Source organism: Thalassophryne amazonica, chromosome 15 (genome assembly GCF_902500255.1).
Source record: "Thalassophryne amazonica chromosome 15, fThaAma1.1, whole genome shotgun sequence".
NCBI lineage: Eukaryota > Metazoa > Chordata > Actinopteri > Batrachoidiformes > Batrachoididae > Thalassophryne > Thalassophryne amazonica.
The window spans coordinates 62509101-62532911 of NC_047117.1; the positions used below are offsets into that span (position 1 = coordinate 62509101).

General features: G+C 40.9%; 1 protein-coding gene across 4 annotated transcripts; it reads left to right on the forward strand.

Moving 5' to 3' along the window:
- The first annotated feature begins 6570 nt into the window (after window positions 1–6570).
- LOC117526181 (zinc finger protein OZF-like) lies at window positions 6571–21212 on the forward strand. Of its 4 annotated transcripts, none has more exons than XM_034188221.1 (3): window positions 6571–6638; window positions 17408–17496; window positions 18887–21212. In XM_034188221.1, the coding sequence occupies exon 3, from the start codon at window positions 18907–18909 to the stop codon at window positions 19996–19998; it is 1092 nt and encodes a 363-aa protein (XP_034044112.1). In that variant the 5' UTR covers window positions 6571–6638; window positions 17408–17496; window positions 18887–18906; the 3' UTR covers window positions 19999–21212. The 4 variants fall into 4 exon arrangements, with proteins under 4 accessions (XP_034044112.1, XP_034044110.1, XP_034044111.1 ...); XM_034188220.1 differs by having other exon boundaries at window positions 6577–6638; window positions 17408–18486; XM_034188219.1 differs by lacking the exon at window positions 17408–17496 and having other exon boundaries at window positions 6573–6638.
- Window positions 21213–23811: the final 2599 nt, after the last annotated feature.

Consider the following 23811-nt stretch of genomic DNA (forward strand, 5'->3'; position numbering starts at 1 on the left):
CTCCACAGAGGAATGCTGGAGCTCTGACAGAGTGACCATCAGGTTCTTGGTCACCTCCCTGATTAACCCTCTGTGGTCTGAGGGCATTTTTTGGACAGTTCACTCGCCTAGCATAAATGTTTTATTATTGCTGTTAACAGCTCTCCCTGCATCCCACAATCATCTTTATGTCTCTTTTTTTTCAGGACAACCTGTGCTTTCAGAATATATATGTTTTGTTGTTTTATAAGTGTAATAAAGGTTTACAATAAAAAATAGGCAAGGAAAAAATAAAGCGAAAAATAATTTTCCACACACATTTATTCAAAACACACAGCAAACTATAATAAACAACTATTTTGACACTTTATAAAGATAATTTGAGGACTTGTGTGAAAAACTGTACAATAAAAAGGTTCAAACAATAAACACAAATGCACATTTTGAACATATATACAAAATGGTCTATGCGTTTTGTTGTCCATTGATATGGTAAACAGTGCTTTACACAGAGAAAGCAACAGAGTTATCCAGTAACATTCACATGCAAACTAGTGGAGCAATCCCTATAGTTACACACTCTTTGTTTGAGCACGTGAGATTGTCATCAGAGGCTCTCCCTGTGCTCCTGCTTTCACTGATCGCTGTGCATAATGGCGCAGGGCGCACTGAGTATGTACTAATAGTATGTACTTATTGGACACCCAGTGGGCTATTCAAACGGGCCAACTACTAACATATCACTCCTGAAAACGATCTTTGGCTTTTCACGTGAGGTAAATCTGCCCTACGATTGGATTTTGGAAAATCATGTGACGGTGAACCAATTCTGATTGGACACTCACATTGCGCACGTCATCACACAGCTTCTGTGAGGAGTACAAAGATGGCCGATGGCTGGCTCGAAAGTCCGCAGAGTTAACTTTTCAGCAAAAAAAAAAGTTTCTATCTCATATCATTCAAAAGTTATTTATCATTAAGTAAAGCTTGGTGTTAGCCGTCGTATACGATGTCGTCGGCCCCAGAGGGTTAAGGCTCTTCTCCCCCAATCGCTCACTTTAGACAGGTAGTCAGCTATAGGAAGATTCCTGGTGGATCTGAACGTCCTCCATTTACAGATGATGGAGGCCACTGTGCTCATTGGGACCTTCAAAGCAGAAGAAATGTTTCTGTACAGTTCCCCAGATTTGTGGCTCGAGACAATCCTGTCTCAGATGTTTACAGACAATTCCTTTGACTTCATGCTTGGTTTGTGCTCTGACATGTACTGTCAACTGTGGGAACTTATTTGTAGACAGGTGTGTGCCTTTCCAAATCATGTCCAATCAATTGAATTTACCCCAGGTGAACTCCAGTTAAGCTGTAAAAACATCTAAAAGATGATCAGTGGAAACAGGATGCACCTGAGCTCAATTTTGAGCTTCATGGCAAAGGCTGTGAATACTTATGTACATGTGATTTCTTAGTTTTTTTGAAGAATACTTTTTGAAGACTAACTCTTGTTTTTAAAAAGAAGGTACTTTTATATGAAAATATTGTGAATAAAAGCACATGGAGAGGGGGAAAACAAGTGAGGTTGCAGGAAATTGTAATAAAGTGAAAAATGCAGTAACAGTGCAAATTGGCCTAACTTGTCATGTCCTCTTTGTCACTAGCTCACCACTTGTGTAATGAGATTCACAGCATATGTCTGGGCCATTTCATATGTGCAAATGTCCAAAAAGCCCTCAGAGATTCCTATGAAGGGATGAGGGAGCCGCTGTACACATTTTAAAATGCTTGGAGAAAAAAAAACCTAACTGTGCAATGTACAGAAACAACAGTCCCTGTTAACAGTCTGTTGAAAAGCTGTCTGGCTCCAGAATGGAGAAAGTGCAGCTAACATGATCACTGATCAGATGTTCCTTCTCATTTTATACTGTAAATCTCCTGATTAAGTTTTAGCAGTGAAAGGAATGTTGCTGGGACAACAGTAAGGGCCCCTTCACACATACAGTGAGGAAATAAGTATTTGAACACCCTGCGGTTTTACAAGATCTCCCACTTACAATCATGGAGGGGTCTGAAATTTTCATCTTAGCTGCATGTCCACTGTGAGAGAGAGACATAATCTAAAAAAAACAAACAAAATATCCGGAAATCACAATGTATGATTTTTTTTTTTTTTTAAATATAATTTATTTGTATGGTACTGCTGCAAATAAGTATTTGATCCCCTACCAACCAGCAAGAATTCTGGCTCTCACAGACCTGTTAATTTTTCTTTAAGAAGCCCTCTTATTCTGCACTCTTTACCTGTATTAATTGCACCTGTTTGAACTTGTTCCCTGTATAAAAGACACCTGTTCACACTCAATCAATCACACTCCAAGCTGTCTACCATAGCCAAGACCAAAGAGCTGTCTAAGGACACCAGGGACAAAACTGTAGACTGGGATGGAGTACAGGACAACAGACAAGCAGCTCGGTAGAAGACAACAAATCAGTCTCCCTCGGTCTAGGATTCCATGCAAGATCTCACTTTGTGGGGTAAGGATCATTCTGAGAAAGCTCAGAACTACACAGGAGGACCTGGTCAATGACCTGAAAAGAGCTGTGACCACAGTCACAAAGATTACATTAGTAACATATGATGCTGTCATGGCTTAAAATCCTGCAGGGCAGCAAGGTCCCTCTGCTCAAGCCAGCACATGTCCAGGCCCGTTTGAAGTTCACCAGTGAACATCTGGATGATCCAGAGGAGGCATGGGAGAGGTCATGTGGTCAGATGAGACCAGAATAGAGCTTTTTGGAGTCAACTCCACTTACCATGTTTAGAGGATGAGAACAACCCCTAGAAAACCATCCCAACCGTGAAGCATGGGGGTGGAAACATCATACTCTGGGGGTGCTCTTCTGCAAAGTGGACAGGATGACTGCACTGTATTGAAGGGAGGATGGATGGGGTCATGTATTGCAAGATTTTGGCAAACAGCCTCCTTTCCTCATTAAGAGCATTGAACATGGGTCATGGCTGGGTCTTCCAGCATGACAATGACCCCAAACACACAGCCAGGGCAACTAAGGAGGGGTTCCGTAAGAAGCATTTCAAGGTCATGGAGTGGCCTGGCCAGTCTGCAAACCTGAACACAATAGAAAATCTTTGGAGGGAGCTGATACTCCAAACCTGAAAGATTTGGAGATCTGTATGGAGGAGTGGACCAAAATCCCTGCTGCAGTGTGTGCAAACCTGGTGAAAAACTACAGGAAACATTTGACCTCTGTAATTGCAAACAAAGGCTACTGTAACAAATATTAACATTGATTTTCACAGGTGTTCAAATACTTATTTGTAGCAGTAACATACAAATAAATTATTTAAAAAATCATACATTTTGATTTCTGGAATTTTTTTTTAGATTATGTCTCTCACAGTGGACGTGTACCTAAGATGAAAATTTCAGACCCCTCTATGATTTCTAAGTAGGAAAACTTGCAAAATCACAGGGTGTTGAAAAACTTATTTTCCTCACTGTAACATGATTGAAGCTGACTAGCGCACAAAGGAGGAATTGCATGCCAGTCGTTAAAAATCAGAGCTGCCTCTAACACCTCGTACAGGTGTCGCTACAACTATTCGCGCACACCAACGGCAGAAAGACAGAGAGTCCATTCAAACCCTCTCGCAGCAGGTGTTGGCCAAATTCCAGGTGACACACATAAACATCTAACACCGCTCACTGGACACTTAGAAAATATGTGGTCATTCGTGCTGTCAGCATGAAAATAGTGAGCGGCAACCACTTTCGAGCTGGATCAATCAATCAATCAATTTTATTTATATAGTGCCAAATCACAACAAACAGTTGCCCCAAGGCGCTTTATATTGTAAGGCAAGGCCATACAATAATTACGTAAAAACCCCAACGGTCAAACGACCCCCTGTGAGCAAGCACTTGGCGACAGTGAGAAGGAAAAACTCCCTTTTAACAGGAAGAAACCTCCAGCAGAACCAGGCTCAGGGAGGGGCAGTCTTCTGGGACTGTTTGGGGCTAAGGGAGAGAACCAGGAAAAAGACATTGCTTTGGAGGGGAGCAGAGATCAATCACTAATGATTAAATGCAGAGTGGTGCATACAGAGCAAAAAGAGAAGAAACACTCAGTGCATCATGGGAACCCCCCAGCAGTGTAAGTCTATAGCAGCATAACTAAGGGATGGTTCAGGGTCACCTGATCCAGCCCTAACTATAAGCTTTAGCAAAAAGGAAAGTTTTAAGCCTAATCTTAAAAGTAGAGAGGGTGTCTGTCTCCCTGATCTGAATTGGGAGCTGGTTCCACAGGAGAGGAGCCTGAAAGCTGAAGGCTCTGCCTCCCATTCTACTCTTACAAACCCTAGGAACTACAAGTAAGCCTGCAGTCTTGAGAGCGAAGCGCTCTATTGGGGTGATATGGTACTATGAGGTCCCTAAGATAAGATGGGACCTGATTATTCAAACCTTATAAGTAAGAAGAAGAATTTTAAATTCTATCTAGAATTAACAGGAGGCCAATATGGGTGAGATATGCTCTCTCCTTCTAGTCCCTGTTAGTACTCTAGCTGCAGCATTTGAATTAACTGAAGGCTTTTCAGGGAACATTTAGGACAACCTGATAATAATGAATTACAATAGTCCAGCCTAGAGGAAATAAATGCATGAATTAGTTTTTCAGCATCACTCTGAGACAAGGACCTTCTAATTTTAGAGATATTGCGGTAAATGCAAAAAGCAGTCCTACATATTTGTTTAATATGCACATTGAATGACATATCCTGATCAAAATGACTCCAAGATTTCTCACAGTATTACTAGAGGTCAGGGTAATGCCATCCAGAGTAAGGATCTGGTTAGACACCATGCTTCTAAGATTTGTGGGGCCAAGTACAATAACTTCAGTTTATATCTGAGTTTTAAAAGCAGGAATTAGAGGTCATCCATTGTCTTATGTCTGTAAGACAATCCTGCAGTTTAGCTAATTGGTGTGTTCCTCTGGCTTCATGGATAGATAAAGCTGAGTATCATCTGCGTAGCAATGAAAATTTAAGCAATGCTTTCTAATAATACTGCCTAAGGGAAGCATGTATAAAATGAATAAAATTGGTCCTAGCACAGAACCTTGTGGAACTCCATAATTAACCTTAGTCTGTGAAGAAGATTCCCCATTTACATGAACAAATTGTAATCTATTAGATAAATGTGATTCAAACCACCGCAGCGCAGTGCCTTAATACCTATGGCATGCTCTAATCTCTGCAATAAAATTTTATGGTCACAGTATCAAAAGCAGCACTGAGGTCTAATTTGAGGTGAAATTTGTCTAAGTGACCCACAACTGTGGACTTGCCAAGCAAAACATGGTGTGCCAGAGTGTCGGCTTCCCCCATCAACAAATGTGCTGTGCTTGTGTGTTGCGCCCCCCCACAACACGTGTGTGTGTGTGTGTTTCACACGCCCCACCTTGGGGGGGGCTGTGCACACTTGCATGACAAGCTGATATGTACAGAAGGGAAGACAGCGCACACAGCCCAAGGAGCCCTGCCTTTCAGCTGAAATGGACGGCTCAGTGCACACGACGTGTCACATTGACCACACAGAGCCAGCATGCTGCAGGACTAAGAGCAACAGTATGGCAAATATGCCACTTTCAGTCACGTATCACCAAAAATACGCCGTAACAAATGCTGTTTTGTCAGTTATTATGGTGAAAATTAAAGACTTCCTCTTCGTCTGTATAATCTAATTTCTCTTTTTTTTCTTTTTTTTTTTAAAATAGTTTTTCTCCTACTTGATTTTAGCCATTTTACGCTCCTGTTATAAGACAGTGATGGTAGCTCAGTGGTAAAGTATCTGTCTGTTAATCAGAGCTTTTGTAAATTGCAGGTTCACATCCTGCAGGTGGCATGTATTTTTTCTTCTCCACATCAGCGATGTGATGTGGTGCAACACGTTCCAGCTGGTTTTAATTTTTTCCACAACAGTGGTGCGATGTGGTGCAACATGTTCCAGCTGCTCGCACTGTGTTCGTGCACACCGCACTCTCGTCTTACGTGTTATGTGTCAAGGGGCCCTAAATAATGGCGATTTAATGTGTTGTTTATAAATGTTGACTGCTGGTTCTTGTTGTGATTTGGTTTAACTTGTGTGGATAAATTGTGGGTGTTAAAATGCAGACAAGTGCCCTGCTTGGGCACCTTAAGTGTGAACTGTATCTGAGACCATAACAGTTACAATAGACAAGTCTGGTGAATTCAGCTCATGCTATTCACCACTGTTTAGTGTCATCTATTGCTGCAGATATATGACATTCAAAAGTGTAGTCTGCGACACCCCATGATTTTCAAATATGTTTTTCGGGGAAAAATATCAACTTCTATTCAGACCAGTGTGGTATTTAAGTTTCAAAAACTGAAGAAGGGTTTTGGGATGAGGGGTGAAGTGTCTTGAAGATCATCAACACGTCCTGATATATATTCTGCTGGCATTTTGCCGTATTACAACCTTTACTTAAAGAGCATCATTATATTGTAATGCTGACATGATTTCTCAATTCTTCTGTGTGTGTGCTGTATGTAATAGACTTCAACAAAAGAATCATGGGACCAGAAGCTGCAGCAGGTGTTAAAACAGAGTCCTCAGATGAAAGTAAGTATTTGTTTCTTTTTTCTTTTTTTTTCTTTTTTTTTGCAATTTTAATCATGTATTTAAGTGACAAATCAGTTTGAGATGAGGTAATTGCAAAGTCGCTCCTGAGTTCTGGGGATGTGAGTACCAAGGGCTGCAGCAGCTAATCATTAAGATTGCTAATTTGGTAACTACATTCATTGTAATGAGTGCTATTTTATTTAATTATTTATTCTCTACTTAGCCAGGTTAGTCCCAGTGAGATTAAAATCTTTTTTTTTTTTTTTTTCCCCTTTCCCAAGAGACCTGGACAAGAATGGCAGCATTTCCTACAGTCTCAGACTCATATCAGTATCATAACAAACAATAGATACCTCAAAATGAAATCCAAAAACAATGCAGGAAACACAGTATTATCAATCAAATCATTTACAGATTGCAAGAGACTCTGGCTTTTTTTTTTTTTTTTTTGTTCTGGAGTTTGATCTTATTCAGGAAAGTATTCCAAACAGATGATGCTGAAAACATGAAGGTGTTCTTGCCTGTCAGTCCATACTTTGGGAATAGTCATAAGGATGACATTGTGAGACCTGAAAACCCATGTGTGACATACATTTTGACAGAAAGAAGGTTAAATTCCTCCTGTGCTCACATTGCACTCCAAATTTGGGGCCCAAGCAATGAGGATGAGTGACGTCTCTAAATGTTTAGGAACAGGCTCAATTAACAGCTGTCCAATGCAGCAAGAAAATCTCTGAGGACAAGTTAAAGTTTGGATTGAAGGTGTTTTGTTTTAAAGGACATGTCGCATGGCTTTTAACATCCCAGTTAGCAAGACAACATGAAAGTACTCATGATTGTAAGTCTCTCCGCGCACACATGCTAATAATTAGTGATCGCTGATGTAGTTTATTCCTCTCACTCTAAGCGTTGGCAGGTGCATTCCAGAAAACATGTCACTTGACAATTCTCGGCATTTTTCGGCGTGTGACGCACATTTTAGAATGAGCAGAAACATCCGATGAATGACAGACTGTGGGAAACGAACCTGCTCCATCCAAAAATGAAGCTTCTGAGCTGCCATTTGAAAGTGATAGATCAGATTTACAGAGGATTTACAGACAGGAGATGACCACTTCACCCCAAAACTCTTAACTTTTTCAGAGTGTATGATTTTGGAACCTAAAGTGTGGTGATGTGATGTTTGTGTGGATGCTGATTTACTGAAGCTTGTGGACATGGATGTGGGGACATCTGACACGTTTTTAACAGGCTGCCTGGACACGGAGATGGATTTGTATATAAGAATACGTTATTTCCAGGAGGTTAATGGGCGTTATTTTACGTGCTACAATTGTCAGAACTAAAGGCGGAGTTACAGACGATGATCTCGCGCACATGCTTCTTTGATCGTGAGGAGTTTACATTTGGAATTAAATCTGTAACACGGTGAGTCTGGCATGTTCAGGATTTTAACCCTTTGTGTTTGTGGCAAGATTTAACTTTGAGAGAGTGTACATTTGGAGCGGGAATGTGTATGTGTGCTGCGAAGCTTGCTGTGTGTGAATGTGTGCGCTTTGCAGCTGATGAGATTTTTTTTTCCCCAGCAGCAAATGTAATTTTTTTTTTTTAGATTTTATTGATACAGTTTTCGTGATTTCCTTTATGAATCATTGGTTGTCTGGATCTGAAATTTCAGTTAAATATATCATATAGCAGATGAACACACTGATATTTAAGAAGTGAAATGAAGTTTCTAGTATTTACAGAAAGTATGCATTGTAATAATTATTTAAACAAAATTAGGCAGGTGCATAAATTTAGGCACCCATGTCATTTTATTGATTTGAATATATTTAGCACTAATTATTGGAACACAAGATTGGTTTGGTAAGCTCATTGAGCCTTGACCTCCTTACACAGGTGAATCCAATCATGAGAAAGGGTATTTAAGGTGGCCATTTGCAAATGTTTCCCCTCTTTGCATTTCTTCTAATGAATGGCAACATGGGAGCCTCTAAACAACTCTCAAATGACCTGAAAACAAAGATTGTTCAACATCATGGTTTAAGGGAAGGATACAAAAAGCTGTCTGAGATTTCAGCTGTCTGTTTCCACTGTGAGGAACATAGTGAGGAAATGGAAGACCATAGGCACAGTACTAGTTAAGGCCCGAAGTGGCAGGCCAAGAAAAATCTCAGATAAGTTGAAGCGAAGGATGGTGAGAACAGTCATAGTCAACCCACAGACCTGCTCCAAAGACCTACAACATGATCTTGTGGCAGATAGTGTTTCTCTGCATCGTTAAAGTATACAGCACACTTTGCACAAAGAGATGCTGTATGATGCTGTAATGCAGAGGAAGCCATTTCTCTGTACACACCACAACAGAGTTGCTTGAGGTATACTAAAGCACATTTGGACAAGCCAGCTTCATTTTGGAATAAGGTGCTGTGGACTGATGAAGCTAAAATTTAGTTATTTGGACATAACAAGGGGCGGTATGTATGGCTGAAAAAGAACACAGCATTCCAAGAAAAATGCTTGCTACTTACAGTAAAATTTGGAGGTGGTTCTATCATGCCGTGTGGCCAGTGCGGGTACTGGGAATCTTGTTAAAGCTGAGGGTCACATGGATTCCAGTTAATATCAGCAGATTCTTGAGAACAATGTTCATGAATCAGTGACAAAGTTGAATTTGCGCCGGGGCTGGATCTTTCAACAAGACAACGACCCTAAACACTGCTCAAAATCTACTAAGGCATTCATGCAGGGAAACAAGTACAACGTTCTGGAATGGCCATCTCAGTCCCCAGACCTGAATATTATTGAAAATCTGTGGTGTGATTTTAAGCGGGCTGGCCATGCTCGGAAACCAACAAACCTGAGATGTTTTGTAAAGAAGAATGGTCCAAAATTCCTTCAACCAGATACTGGACTCTCATTGGAAGCTATAAGAAGCGTTTAGAGGCTGTGATTTCTGCAAAAGGAAGATCTACTAATATTGATTTATTATTTCTATTGGGGTGCCCAAATTTATGCACCTGCCTAATTTAGTTTAAAGAATTATTGCACATTTTCTGTAAATTTTATAAACTTCATTTCACTTCTCAAATAAGTGTTTGTCTGCTATATGATATATTTAACTGAAATTGCTGATCCAAACAGCCAATGATTCATAAAGGAAAATAATGGAAATCATCAGGCGTGCCCAAACTTATATATTCAACTGTAACAACACTCATCATGCACAAAGCTGAACTTGGAGCAGAGATCATTATTGACAGGCTGCGTTTAAGACTCGTGGCTGCAGGTGCATATAAACCTTCTCGGAGCTGCAGCTTTTATTGTGACTGCATCAAAATGAACAGTTATCACTTAAAAATTAGTCATCATAACGCAACATCACACTTATGTCAGCTTTGGAATGAATCGATCTGTACCTCAGTTCTTAACATTAACAGCTACATTCCATTGAAGCACACGCTGGAATGCTTCTAATAGCTACATCACCTGTCGGAAAACACCGAGTAGTCATGAGTACTTTGTTTTCTGACGCCTCTGTAGCTGTTTGCTGTGAATGCCGTATACTTTGAAACCGGTCACAGAAGTGCACAACGTAATCCCAGTGGATCATTGGATGGTCACTAACAGCCTAAATTGAAATTGTTATGATTTCGGTGCGACATGTCCTTTAAGGCATGAAATCGCTGTTAAACTGTCAACCATGCACATTGGATTTATTTTAATGTGTTCGAGATGTGCTTTGTGCAAGTATACGAGGTCTATTAGATAATAAACCGACCCTTTTATTTATTTTTTTAACTATATGGATTTGAATGACGTGCGATTACACCAATCATGCTTGAACCCTCGTGCGCATGCATGAGTTTTTTCACGCGTGTCGGTGACGTCATTTCCCTGTGGGCAGGCCTTGAGTGAGATGTGGTCCCACCCTCTCGGCTGAATTCCTTTGTTTCACACGCTGCTGGAGACGGCGCGTGTTGCTTTATCAAAATTTTTTTCTGGACCTGTGAGGAATATCCGAGTGGACACTATTCGAGAAATTAAGATGGTTTTCGGTGAAAAGTTTAACGGCTGATGAGAGATTATGGGGTGTTTCTGTCGGTGTAAGGACTTCCCACAGTGCGGGACGTCGTGCAGCGCTTCCAGGCGCCGTCGTCGGCCTGTTTCGACCTGAAAACATCCTAATTTAAGGCTTAATTCACCCAGGACGTCGTGAGAGAACAGAGAAGATTCAGAAGAGGCTGTCATGAGGACTTTATGTGGACATTCCACTGTTTAAGGACATTTTTTAATGAAAGACATGCGCGCAAATTCGCCGAGTCGTTTCCGTGACGACTCGGCAAATCTGTGTGCGCCGCGACAGGAAAAACACCTCCGTGTTGAAAACCATTTGTAAAATTCAGGCGGCTTTTGATGCCTTTCAACAAGTGAGTAACTGAGAAATTGTTTAACAGCTTGGGCATGTTCCAACTTGCCCGTTAAGGTTTCCAATGGAGGTGTTTTTCCTGTCGCGACCCCCCGCGGTCGGGTCCAGCCCGACATGCGACTCTGCCCGCACATTCTTTCATTACAAAATGTCCGTTAACAATGGAATGTCCGAATAAACTCCTCATGCCGACTTCTTCTGAAAGTTCTCTGTTCTCTGACGACATCCTGGGTCAACAGAGCCTGAAATGTGGAAGTTTTCAACTTGAAACGGCGAGACGCTGCCGCCTCGAAGCGCAGATCGCCATCAGGCACCGTGGGCCGTCCTTACGGCGACACTACCAGACCAAAATCTCTCATCAGCCGTTAAAATTTTTACTGAAAACCAGCTAAATTTATCGAATGGTGTCCACTCAGTTGTGCCTTAAAGTTTTGAAAAAATTTTGATCAAACAAAGCAGCAGTCTCTGAGCCATTCCTAAACAATGAAAAAATCGACGAGAGGGTGGGCGACTCCTCACTCAAAGACTGCCCACAGGTGAATGACGTAACCGACAGGCGTGAAAAAACTCTCGCATGCCCACGAGGGTTCAAGCATGTCTGATGTAATCACACGTGATTCAAATCCATATGGTTTTTGAAAAAAATAATAAGGTCGGATACTTTTCTAATAGACCTCGTATCTATGAAAATACAATGTCAACTCAGAAGAAGTTTAGATGGTATGGAAATGCAAAAAAACAAAACAAATGGATCAAGACATCACTAAATATAGCTCCACAGAACACATCATTTAGATTCAGAATATGAAAACAACCCTAAGAATACATTGTTATTTAAAGTTATTATAATTGTTGAACTTTCCACAGGTAAAGTATGTTTTTCAGTTTCTAAATTTCATAACACTCGTGCTGTGATGGTAGTTCCCTTTTTGTTTGGTGTGTGTGTGGTGGGGGTGGGGGATGTCATAGACCAGGGGTGGCCAAGTTCGGTCCTCAAGAGCCACCTTCCTGACACTCTTAGTTGTCTCCCTGCTCCAACACACCTAAATCCAATGAAAGACTCGTTAGCAGACTTTAAATGAGCCTTTCACTGAATTCAGGTGTGTTGGAGCAGGGAGACAACTAAGAGTGTCAGGAAGGTGGCTCTCGAGGACCGAAATTGGCCACCCCGTCATAGACATTACACTGAAAGTGAATATTGATAAATATGCAGAATAATTGTTTTGTGCTGTATACAGTAGGATATTAACAGTAGCTATGGGGTTTGCACGTAAGAAAGAAAGTTGTGCCATTTCCAGTTCCAAGATAAAGTTGCTCAAATTCTGAACAATTAGCTTGCTTGCTTAGGGTGATTATATAGGATATGCATGCTTGTGCTAATTAAAATGAAAAGCATAAAAGGTAAAGACAAAATTAAATGTTAGGAGCTAATTATGGCAGCACAGTGCCTTAGTGGTTAGTACTGTTGCCTCACCGCAATAAGGTTGTGGGATTGCTTCCCACCTGCTGTCTTTCTGTGTGGAGTTTGCATGTTCTCCCAGTGGTCACATGGGTTTCCTCCAGGTGCTCTGGCTTTCTCCCACATCCAAAGACATGCATGTTAAGCCTTGGTCCCACTGAATAATAAGCCATGAATAATGAGCCACGCATGGGTGTGTCAGCGATTATTATTATTATTCGAAGAATGATCCACATTTTAAGCTATCACGTATCCGCTACTAAGGCACCTCTATGTGCCTCTTTGTACCTCACATGTGCCAGGTATCAGCCTCTAGTGAGCCATGACTGACTTGTCATTTGAGACCCGTCCAGCCTTGAATGGCTTATGTTGCCGCATATGATCCACGTCAAGCCACATATGATCCATGTAGCGCCATGTAACGCTACATTGGTGCACGTTTAGGTATGGGTTTGGTCCAACCCTCCAGCCCTCCCACACATGGTCCCTTTAAAGTGTGGGTTTTCAATTCACAGCATCCATTCAAGATGTTGTCACAGTTTTTAAAGGTAGTCCAAAAAAAGATGCTCCTGCACAGTCTGTCTGGTGTGCGCATCCGTGCACCAGTCTGCAGTTCACCTGTGTTCCAGAGACATTAAATGCGCTTCTTCACTGGCTTTATTTCTTCCATGGCTGATTCAACTTTCAACTTTGTGTTCGTCTGTTAATGTCTGAAAAATCGCTCTTCTTCTCCCTTGAGTGCAAGTCATTGTGTCAGCGGGCACAGAGTGCGTCTCATCTGATCCATTATTACAAGATGTCATAAACATACTTTACAATTGCTTATAAAGACGGAATTAACATGCAACTGTTTTACCAAGCTTGATCCAACTTTTAACTTTGTATTTGTCTGCAAAATTGCTCTTTTGCAAGCTTGCGCTCTGCATAAATTCTCGTCTTGAGTGCGAGTCAGTGCATCAGTGCACACACAGGAGCGAGGAGCTTATCTGATCCATTATAACCAGATGTTAAATCTATCATAAACATACTTTTACAGCTGCTTATAAAGAAAGAATGAACATGCAACTGTTTTACTAAGCTATTACAATGTAAACATTACAAATAATTACCTTTTAGGCTTTTCCAAATATGTTCTCCACCTCAGCACACGAGAGAGAGAGACACAGAGAGAGGGGGAAAAAGTGTCCAGATGAAATGGTCCTCTGTGATTTCAGAAGTGGTTAGAAGTGTTTTCAACTGCCAGACTGTGACAGAAAATGAGTAATCCACGACAGAATAATTATCTTATATACTGTGTCCAGTGCACAAAGCAGGTGGGATTGTCACGCCGAAGTGCGCAAGAGGGCAGAGCCAAAATAGCCTGTCTTGTCCTTGTAGCCGCCAGGTGCTCGGATAATAGGCTTTTAACAGCCTCGTCCTCACCACAAACATGTCTCTAAAATCCTCATTTGTCCTTGTAGTAACTCGCACACAAACTACTCCACGCTGTTGTTGCCAAGTTTTGAACTTCTTGAAATTAGCACCACACTCAGAGATGAGTATCATTAGCCAAATATTCTGCCCCTAAGAGCCTCTCAGAGCCACTATTCTCCCACGATTGTTGAATAACTGGAATTGTACCAAAAAAAAAAAAAAAAAAAACATGTTATTTGGTTCATTATTCATCCTTGATTATTTGGTGGGACCAGGGCTTTAGGTGAATTGGGAACTTTAAATTGACCATAAGTGTCGGTGTGAATGTGTCTGTCTATGTGTGGTTCTGTGACAGGCTGACGTCCTGTCCAGGGTGTACCCTGTCACTCGCCCTATGACTGCTGGGATAGGCTTCAGCTGTGCTGTGACCCATTGGAGTAAGTGGTGTAGAAAATGGATGGTTGGATGGATGGATTAAGCTAATTGTGCACAGCACCCAAAACACCAAATCTACATAAGAATATGGAAGATATCTGCAAGAATATGCTGTCCTATATGGCAGGTTGCATGACAGGAAGGAAAAGAATTAGCAAGGTTGATATTGCTAAAAAAAAAAAAAAAATACAGTGGGGTAAAAAAAGTATTTAGTCAGTCCTTGATTGTGCAATTTCTCCTACTTAGAAAGATGAGAGAGGTCTGTAATTTTCATCATAGGTACACTTCAACTATGAGAGACAAAAAGAGAAAAAAAATTCCAGGAAATCACATTGTAGGATTTTTAAATAATTTATTTGTAAATTATGGTGGAAAATAAGTATTTGGTCAATAACAAACAAGCAAGATTTTGAAGTTTTGCCAGAGAGCATATGGATGATCCAGAAGAGGATTGGGAGAATATCATGTGGTCAGATGAAACCAAAATAGAACATTTTGGTAAAAACTCAACTAGTCGTGTTTGGAGGAAGACGAATGCTGAGTTGCATCCCAAAAACACCATATCTACTGTGAAGCATGGGGGTGGAAACATCATGCTTTGGGGCTGTTTTTCTGCAAAGGGGACAGGACAACTGATCCATGTTAGGGAAGAATGAACGTGGCCATGTATTGTGAGATTTTAAGCCAAAACCTCCTTCCATCAATGAGAGCATTGAAGATGCAACGTAGCTGGGTCTTCCAGCATGACAATGATCCCAAACACACAGCTCGGGCAACGAAGGAGTGGCTCCGTAAAAAGCATTTCAAGGTCCTGGAGTGGCTTAGCCAGTCTCCAGACCTCAACCCCATAGAAAATTTGATGAGGGAGTTGAAAGTCCATGTTGCCCAGTGACAGCCCCAAAACATCACTGCTCTCGAGGAGATCTGCATGAAGGAATGGGCAAAAATACCAGCTACAGTGTGTGCAAACCTGGTGAAGACTTACAGGAAACATTTGACCTCTGTCATTGCCAACAAAGATTATGTTACAAAGTATTGAGTTGAACTTTTGTTATTGACCAAATCACCATAATTTACAAAAATTATTTACAAATCCTACAATGTGATTTCCTGGAATTTTTTTCTCATTTTGTCTCTCATAGTTGAAGTGTACCAATGATAAAAATTACAGACCTCTCTCATCTTTCAAAGTAGGAGAACTTGCATAATCAGGGACTGACTAAATTCTTTTTTACCCCACTGTACATCCATCTTCAGGTTGCATTGAGACTGCTCAATTGCAGGAAATGGCTTCATTTTGCAATAGTTTTTTCAAAATTTTCCTGGAGGTTTGAAAATGTATGTGAATTGAAAAATGGAATGTTAAAAAAAAGACAGGGTCAGGTCTGAAAGCATGTGCTCGTGCCGCATGTCATTGCCTCCACAACACTACAGAACTGCCTTGAGTCTTGGATGGCAACCACGTAGGCAGAAAACCAGTCCATCCTTGCCTTAAAAAGTAACCATCTATCTGGTGCAGCCAGGTGAAATGCGGGTGTTTCCTTGGCCTTCTCAAATTGCTACAATCCCCAATGCTGAAGCACCTTCATACTGGATCATGCTCAGAGAAACACATTCCATGGCCATATTATAATTAACGTTCCATCAAAGGAGGACTGTGCTTCTTCTGCAAGAATATCTACATTGCCACAGACTTCTGCCCGGTGACCTCATGACTCTTTAATCTTATCCCAGGCCAAGGACCCAGAGACAAGTATGTCACTGCTGAGATAGGTGAATGTTCCAAGTTCGACACTTTCAACACATATACACTTCTGATGGCTAAATGTAGGAATTTATTGAAACCATGGATCTTAATATTGATCCAAAACCGCCATAAACTCTGATACTCTGACTCCTTACTCAAGCTTCTCAAGTGCTGCAGTCAGGGTATCCATAGATTCCACAAAGATCACAGCATTGTCCACTAAGTCAAGGTTTCCTCGCCAAGAAAGGCACCTAAGCCACTGCCTTCCATGACCTTGTCCAACACCCAGTCCATGCAAGCATTAAACATTGTAGGAGCCAGAACACATCCCTGAGGAACACCAGAATTCACTGTGAAAAAAGTCAGAGATTCTGCCCCAGCTCTTCACAGCTCTTTTTGTACCTATAAAAAAAAAATGTAAAATTAAAAGATTGACAGTTTGTGATTTTATTCAGTTGATCATTTTCCATGTATTCGTCATTTATCGTCATTGTCATTTGTTACAATGTAAAATTGCTACAGGTAAGCAACGTTGAGGGTGGAAGGAATGAAGATGATGAAAATGCATGTAAACTGAAAAATAAATAAATGTGATAAAAAATCAATATGAAATGAAAAATGGAGTAATAAATGTGGTTTACTGTTTTACAGTTTACAGTTATTTTGTTGCCTCAGCATAAACAATAGCTTAACTTTTTTCATTTATATCATGCAGTTTTTATTCATTAATGATGATAAGCAAAATATACACTGTTTACAGCAAACAGTTTTTTGGTACTTCAGTAGTTTTTAGCAGTGGGTTCTTGTCTGATATTGGGGATACATTTTGTAAAATATGGGTTGAAAAGGATGTTCTACAGCCTTTGAAAACATGGTTTGGAATGGTTGACGGGATTTAAACTGATAACAGATTGGTGGGATATGATTCTGATTTTTGTACGACTTTTTGTCTCAGGTGATACGATTTCTGCCTCAAGAGATCATTCAGTGCTTATTTCTAAAACTGATTTATTTTTGCTTATCCCATTTTGCTTGAGGCCATGAAATATTGGATGAATTGATTTCAAAATTGAACAGTTTTAAACAGTTGGGTTAACAAAGTTATTAAATGTATTATTTTTATTATTATTCATGTTTTCCTGTTGTAGAACATCGCTACAGTATTAAGGAACAGGATGTGTGCAGAGTCCTTTCGTAAGCATTGTAGACCATTGTTTAGCTAACATTATTTTGGAACATAAACACATCCAAGATTGTTCTGTGAAATTATTTATTTTTCTTAGGTACAGGTGAAGTCACCATGAAGGTGATCTCAGAATCACATTCCAGTGATGCATCAGCTGCTGATGTGCCCGAGAACTCCGACCAACCGGTCAGCAATATTTCGGATAAAGGTTATCCTTGTCCCACCTGCGGAAAGACGTTTGACAGACTGTCGAAGTTAGAGAGACATAAACCTATACACACAAAGAAACCTAAGACTTTACATCAGTGTCAGAATTGTAATAAGAGCTTCAAAGAACGAGAGAAACTGGTCCAACACCAGAAGATACACAATCGGACCAACCTGCACCCATGTCCAGACTGTGGGAAAGTATTTAATCGACCATCGAGGTTAGAGAGGCACAGGCGCACACACTCAAAGAAACCCAGGGTGCCTCATCAGTGTTCATTTTGCATGAAAACCTTCAGTAAACTAAACAAACTTGTGCGACATGAGCGGGTGCACACCGGTGAGAAGCCGTTCACATGCACAGTCTGTGGCAAACACTTTGCCGAGTCAAGTCACTGCAGATCCCATGAGAAGACGCACGAGGATCAGCCAGAAAAACCTCACAGCTGTGAGCAGTGTGCAATGTGTTTCTTCAAGGCTTCAGAGCTCCGGCGCCACTTACGCACCCACACAGGAGAAAAACCATTCAGGTGCACCGTATGTGAGAGCTGCTTCTCACGCTCAGAAGGCCTTAAGAGACACATGAGGAGCCACACAGGAGAGAGACCGTACACCTGTCCTGTTTGTGGGAAAGGATTTTACTCTCAAAGGGACTTGAATGTTCATGATTTGACGCACTCGGGAGAGAAACCACATCTTTGCCCAGTGTGCGGGAAAGGCTTTTCACAGTTGGGCAATATGAGGGAACATGAACAGAATGTTCATATTAAGTCAGAAAAATACATTTGCAATGAGTGCGGCGCAACTTTCACACGGTACAAGTCATTAACGAAGCATCAGCGTGTGCACACGGGAGAAAAACCTTACGTGTGCCTCACATGTGGTCGCAGGTTTTCATGGAGTCACGGACTCAGTCGGCACCGGAGGTCACACATGCACAAACAGATGTGCATTGACGCATCCAAAAACGTAAGTTTTGGTGGCCCATCTGAGAGTGCCAGAAGTTAAAAAGGAAAAGGAAAATTCATGCCACAAGAGCACACAAAGAAATAATGTGGTCAAGATGAGGTTTTTCCTCATAGGCCCCATTTACACCTGGCATTAAAATGTCTTGTATTCATATTGTATCATATCAAGAAACAATTATGTAGTGTAGTGAAGTTTAATAAAAATAATAAATTACACTACATATTTTCATGTTGTGGAAACTTTCTGCAATCTTAACAAATGGGACATGTATGGATATCAGTGTGCATAGTGTTGATTTTAGTCATTTTGTGTCACACCATTGTGAGTCTTTTTTTTCCCACTGATGTTAGTAAAGTATTCACATTCAAGATTGTTCTGTGAAATTATTTCTTTTTCTCAGGTACAGGTGAAGTCACCGTGATGGTGATCTCAGAGTCAGATTCCAGTGATGTATCAACTGACGCTGTGCCAGAGAGCTCCAAACAACCAATGAGCTACGTTTCGGATAAATGTTATCCATGTCCCACCTGCGGGAAGACATTTGACAGACCATCCAAGCTAGAGAGGCATAAACATGTACACATGAAGACGCCAAAGACTCTACATCAGTGCCAACATTGTGATAAGAGTTTCAAAGAACGAGAGAAACTGGTTCAACACCAGAAGATACACAATCGGACCAACCAGCACCCATGTCTGGACTGTGGGAAAGTATTTAATAGACCGTCGAGGTTAGAGAGGCACAGGCGCACACACTCAAAGAAACCCAGGGTGCCTCATCAGTGTTCATTTTGCATGAAAACCTTCAGTAAACTAAACAAACTTGTGCGACACGAGCGGGTGCACACCGGTGAGAAGCCGTTCACCTGCACAGTCTGTGGCAAATGCTTTTCCGAGTTGGGTCACTGCAAATCCCATGAGAAGACGCACGAGGATCAGCCAGAAAAACCTCACAGCTGTCAACAGTGTGGAATGTGTTTCTTCAAGGCTTCGAAACTCCGGCGCCACATGCGCACCCACACAGGAGAAAAACCATTCAGGTGCACTGTATGCGAGACCTGCTTCACGCGCTCAGAAGTACTGAGGAGACACATGAGGAGCCACACAGGAGAGAGACCGTACACCTGTCTTATCTGCGGCAAAGGGTTTTTTTCTCGCCGGGATTTGAATGTTCATGATCTGACCCACACAGGAGAGAAACCACATCTTTGCCCAGTGTGCGGGAAAGGCTTTTCACAGGTGGGTAATATGAGGGAACATGAACAGAATGTTCATATTAAGAAAGAGAAGTACATTTGCAATGAGTGCGGTGCAACTTTCACACAGTACAAGTCACTGACGAAGCATCAGCGTGTGCACACGGGAGAAAAACCTTACGTGTGCCTCCCCTGTGGCAGCTCGTTTTCATGGAGTCACGGACTCAGCCGGCATCGGAGGTCACTCACACACAAACAGATGTGCATGGCAGCATCCAAAGACTTAAGTGTGGACGGGCCATCTGAGAGTGCCTGATGTTAAAAATAAATGGATGACATCAGAAAGACAAGGTCCCTGTGACACAGTCAAAACTAAGTGGCCAGTTCATTGAACATTAATTAGATGATTCACTTTGAAGACATGTGACTAGTGACTAGTGTTAAGCTGTTTACTGTTCATCATACTACAATCTCCACTTCAAATTACCGTTGAGAATTTTTCATTGATACGGCCAATCGTAGCTTATTTAGCCATGAATGCCAGAATTAAAATATGCTGTTAGCAGTAAAATGAGTTGTGTATATTTGGAAGCCTTGGACTCAATTTTTTTTTTTTTCTCAATATCATAAATGAGTAAATGTATATTAAAGGCCAGGACTAGACAATTGTATATTTTGCATAAATTTCTACATTAACAGCTGGGTGAACATTTATACACTGGGAATAACCATTTGCTTTATGGAACCTTTGCCTTTGAGCTAACCAGACTTGCATGTGCTACAAAAAACATGTCAAGTGGAGCAGTGTATGGATATCACTCCTAACATTCACTTCTCAAGGCCACAGTCTCTCCTTTAACACAGCGATCAGGTACTTAATGTTGTCAACAATAAATAAGGGAATGTTTGACAATTGATCAAACTAATTAGCTTTGCAGTTTTAATCTGACATCTCAAATAGAGCAGCATATGGGCTTAAATACCATTTCTGCTTACCTAAGGCTGTGATCCTATCTAACATAATTCTGAGACAATACAAGTAGATTTTTAATGGTACCTGAATTTGTGGCTCACTGTTTTCAAATGCAATGCACCTGTCAAATTTTATGTTTTTCTTACAACACATACATGTGAATAAACGTATGCCATTTTCTGAGAAAAAATCATGCTGTATAGTATAGTGGCCAGACAGAAGCCACTCCTGAGGAAAAGGCACATGGCAGCCCACCTGGAGTTTGCCAAAAGGCACGTGAAGGACTCTCAGACCATGAGAAAAAAATTCTCTGGTCTGATGAGACAAAGTTTAAACTCTTTGGGGTGAATACCACCAAGCACCATCCCTACAGTGAAGCATGGTGGTGGCAGCATCATGCTGTGGGGATGTTTTTTTGCCTTCAGGAACTGGGAGACCAGTCAGGAGGGAAAGATGAATGCAGCAATGTACAGAGACATCCTGGATGAAAACCTGTTCCAGAGCGCTCTTGACCTCAGATTGGAGCAATGGGTCAGCTTTCAGCAGCACAATAACCCTATGCACACAGCCATGATATCAAAGGAGTGGCTTCAGGATGACACTAAATGTCCTTGAGTGGCCCAGCTAGAGCACAGACCTGAATCTGATTGAACATCTCTGGAGAGATCTGAAAATAGTTGTGCACTGACGCTCCCCATCAAACCTCTTGGAGCTTGAGAGGTGCAGCCAAGAGGAATGAGGAAATCTGCTCAAAGATAGGTGCACCAAGCTTGTGATATCATATTCAAGAAGACTTGAGGCTGTAATTTCTGCCAAAGGTGCATCAACAAAGTATATTGAGCAAAGTGTGTGAATACTTACGTACATGCAATTTCTTAGTTTTTTATTTTTAATAAATTTGCAAAAACTTCAGAAAAAAAATGGGAAAAAACCTTTCATGTTGTCATTATGGGGTGTTGTGAGTAGAATTTTGAGGGGAAAAAAATTACTACATTTTGGAATAAGGCTGGAATCTGTGGAAAAACTGAAATGCTGTCAATACTTTCCAGGTGCACCATACATACACTCATCATGGACATGAATGTCATGGCAAGGTCGTGCTTTTAATGATGTCTTTGAACCGTTCTTTTGCCGGAGTGTAATTATTGTACAGCATACATCATTAATGGCTTTACAAAAACAAGAATTGGGTGTAGAAGTGTGAATTTATTTTGGATCTTCTCTAATCCCGACAGGGTCAAAATTACAACCCCTGGCAAAAATTATGGAATCACCGGCCTCGGAGGATGTTCATTCTGTTGTTTAATTTTGTAGAAAAAAAGCAGATCACAGACATGACACAAAACTAAAGTCATTTCAAATGCCAACTTTCTGGCTTTAAGAAACACTATAAAAAAATCAAGAAAAAAAGATTGTGGCAGTCAGTAACGGTTACGTTTTTAGACCAAGCAGAGGAAAAAAATATGGACTCACTCAATTCTGAGGAATAAATTATGGAATCACCCTGTAAATTTCCATCCCCAAAACTAACACCTGCATCAAATCACATCTGCTCGTTGACATTGACCCTGTGTCATGAAATTGACCCAATGTCTTTTTGCAAGGAATGTTTTCACAGTTTTTGCTCTATGGCAAGATGCATTATCTTGAAAAATGATTTCATCATCCTCAAACATCAGAAAAGTGTCCAAAATATCAACGTAAACTTGTGCATTTATTGATGATGTAATGACAGCCATCTCCCCAGTGCCTTTACCTGACATGCAGCCCCATACCATCAATGACTGGAAATTTACATGTTCTCTTCAGGCAGTCATCTTTATAAATCTCATTGGAACGGCACCAAACAAAAGTTCCAGCATCATCACCTTGCCCAATGCAGATTTGCGATTCATCACTGAATATGACTTTCATCCAGTCATCCACAGTCCACGATTGCTTTTCTTTAGCCCATTGTAACCTTGTTTTTTTCAGTTTAGGTGTTAATGATGGCTTTCGTTTAGCTTTTCTGTATGTAAATCCCATTTCCTTTAGGCGGTTTCTTACAGTTCGGTCACAGACGTTGACTCCAGTTTCCTCCCATTCGTTCCTCATTTGTTTTGTTGTGCATTTTCGATTTTTGAGACATATTTAAGTTTTCTGTCTTGACGCTTTGATGTCTTCCTTGGTCTACCAGTATGTTTGCATTTAACAACCTTCCCATGTTGTTTGTATTTGGTCCAGAGTTTAGACACAGCTGACTGTGAACAACCAACATCTTTTGCAACATTGCGTGATGATTTACCCTCTTGTAAGAGTTTGATAATCCTCTCCTTTGTTTCAATTGACATCTCTCGTGTTGGAGCCATGATTCATGTCAGTCCACTTGGTGCAACAGCTCTCCAAGGTGTGATCACTCCTTTTTAGATGCAGACTAACAAGCAGATGTGATTTGATGCAGGTGTTAGTTTTGGGGATGAAAATTTACAGGGTGATTCCATATTTTATTCCTCAGAATTGAGTGAGTCCATATTTTTTTCCTCTGCTTGGTCTAAAAAAGTAACCGTTACTGACTGCCACAATCTTTTTTTCTTGATTTCTTATAGTGTTTCTTAAAGCCAGAAAGTTGCCATTTGAAATTACTTTAGTTTTGTGTCATGTCTGTGATCTGCTTTTTTTCTGCAAAATTAAACAACTGAATGAACATCCTCCGAGGCCGGTGATTCCATAATTTTTGCCAGGGGTTGTATTTATCCAGGTTCAAATGTATACATGCATTCACTTAAATCTTTTAATAAGTGGTTCTGAAGGTTCTACAGTGTCTTTTAAGTTGTCAAGAATGAGGTCTATTTACTCCTCATCAGTGATTAAGATGAAAAAAAGTGTCCTTTAATGTGTTGAAAATTGTATTATGGTAATATATATGAGAGAAAACTGACCCAGCTTTTGTCAAAAAGTGATTAATGACCCTGTCAGCCAATCAGAATTGACTACGTCACTAAGCCCCGCCCCCTTATGACGTCACAGCCTATCAGAATCGATGATGTCACTATGTCCCGCCTCCAAGCCCCGCCACTTATGACGTCACAGCCTGTCATAATGATGTCACTATGTCCCACCCCTAAGCCCCGCCCTTGGCTCCTCCCCTAGTCCCACCCCCAAGCTCCTCCCCTAGCC

Coding starts and splice junctions, on each gene's coding strand:
- LOC117526181 (XM_034188218.1), top strand. CDS start 6,590: ATGGGACCAGAAGCTGCAGCAGGTGTTAAAACAGAGTCCTCAGATGAA. Junction 6,639..17,407: donor AACAGAGTCCTCAGATGAAA/GTAAGTATTTGT, acceptor TATTTTTCTTAG/GTACAGGTGAAGTCACCATG.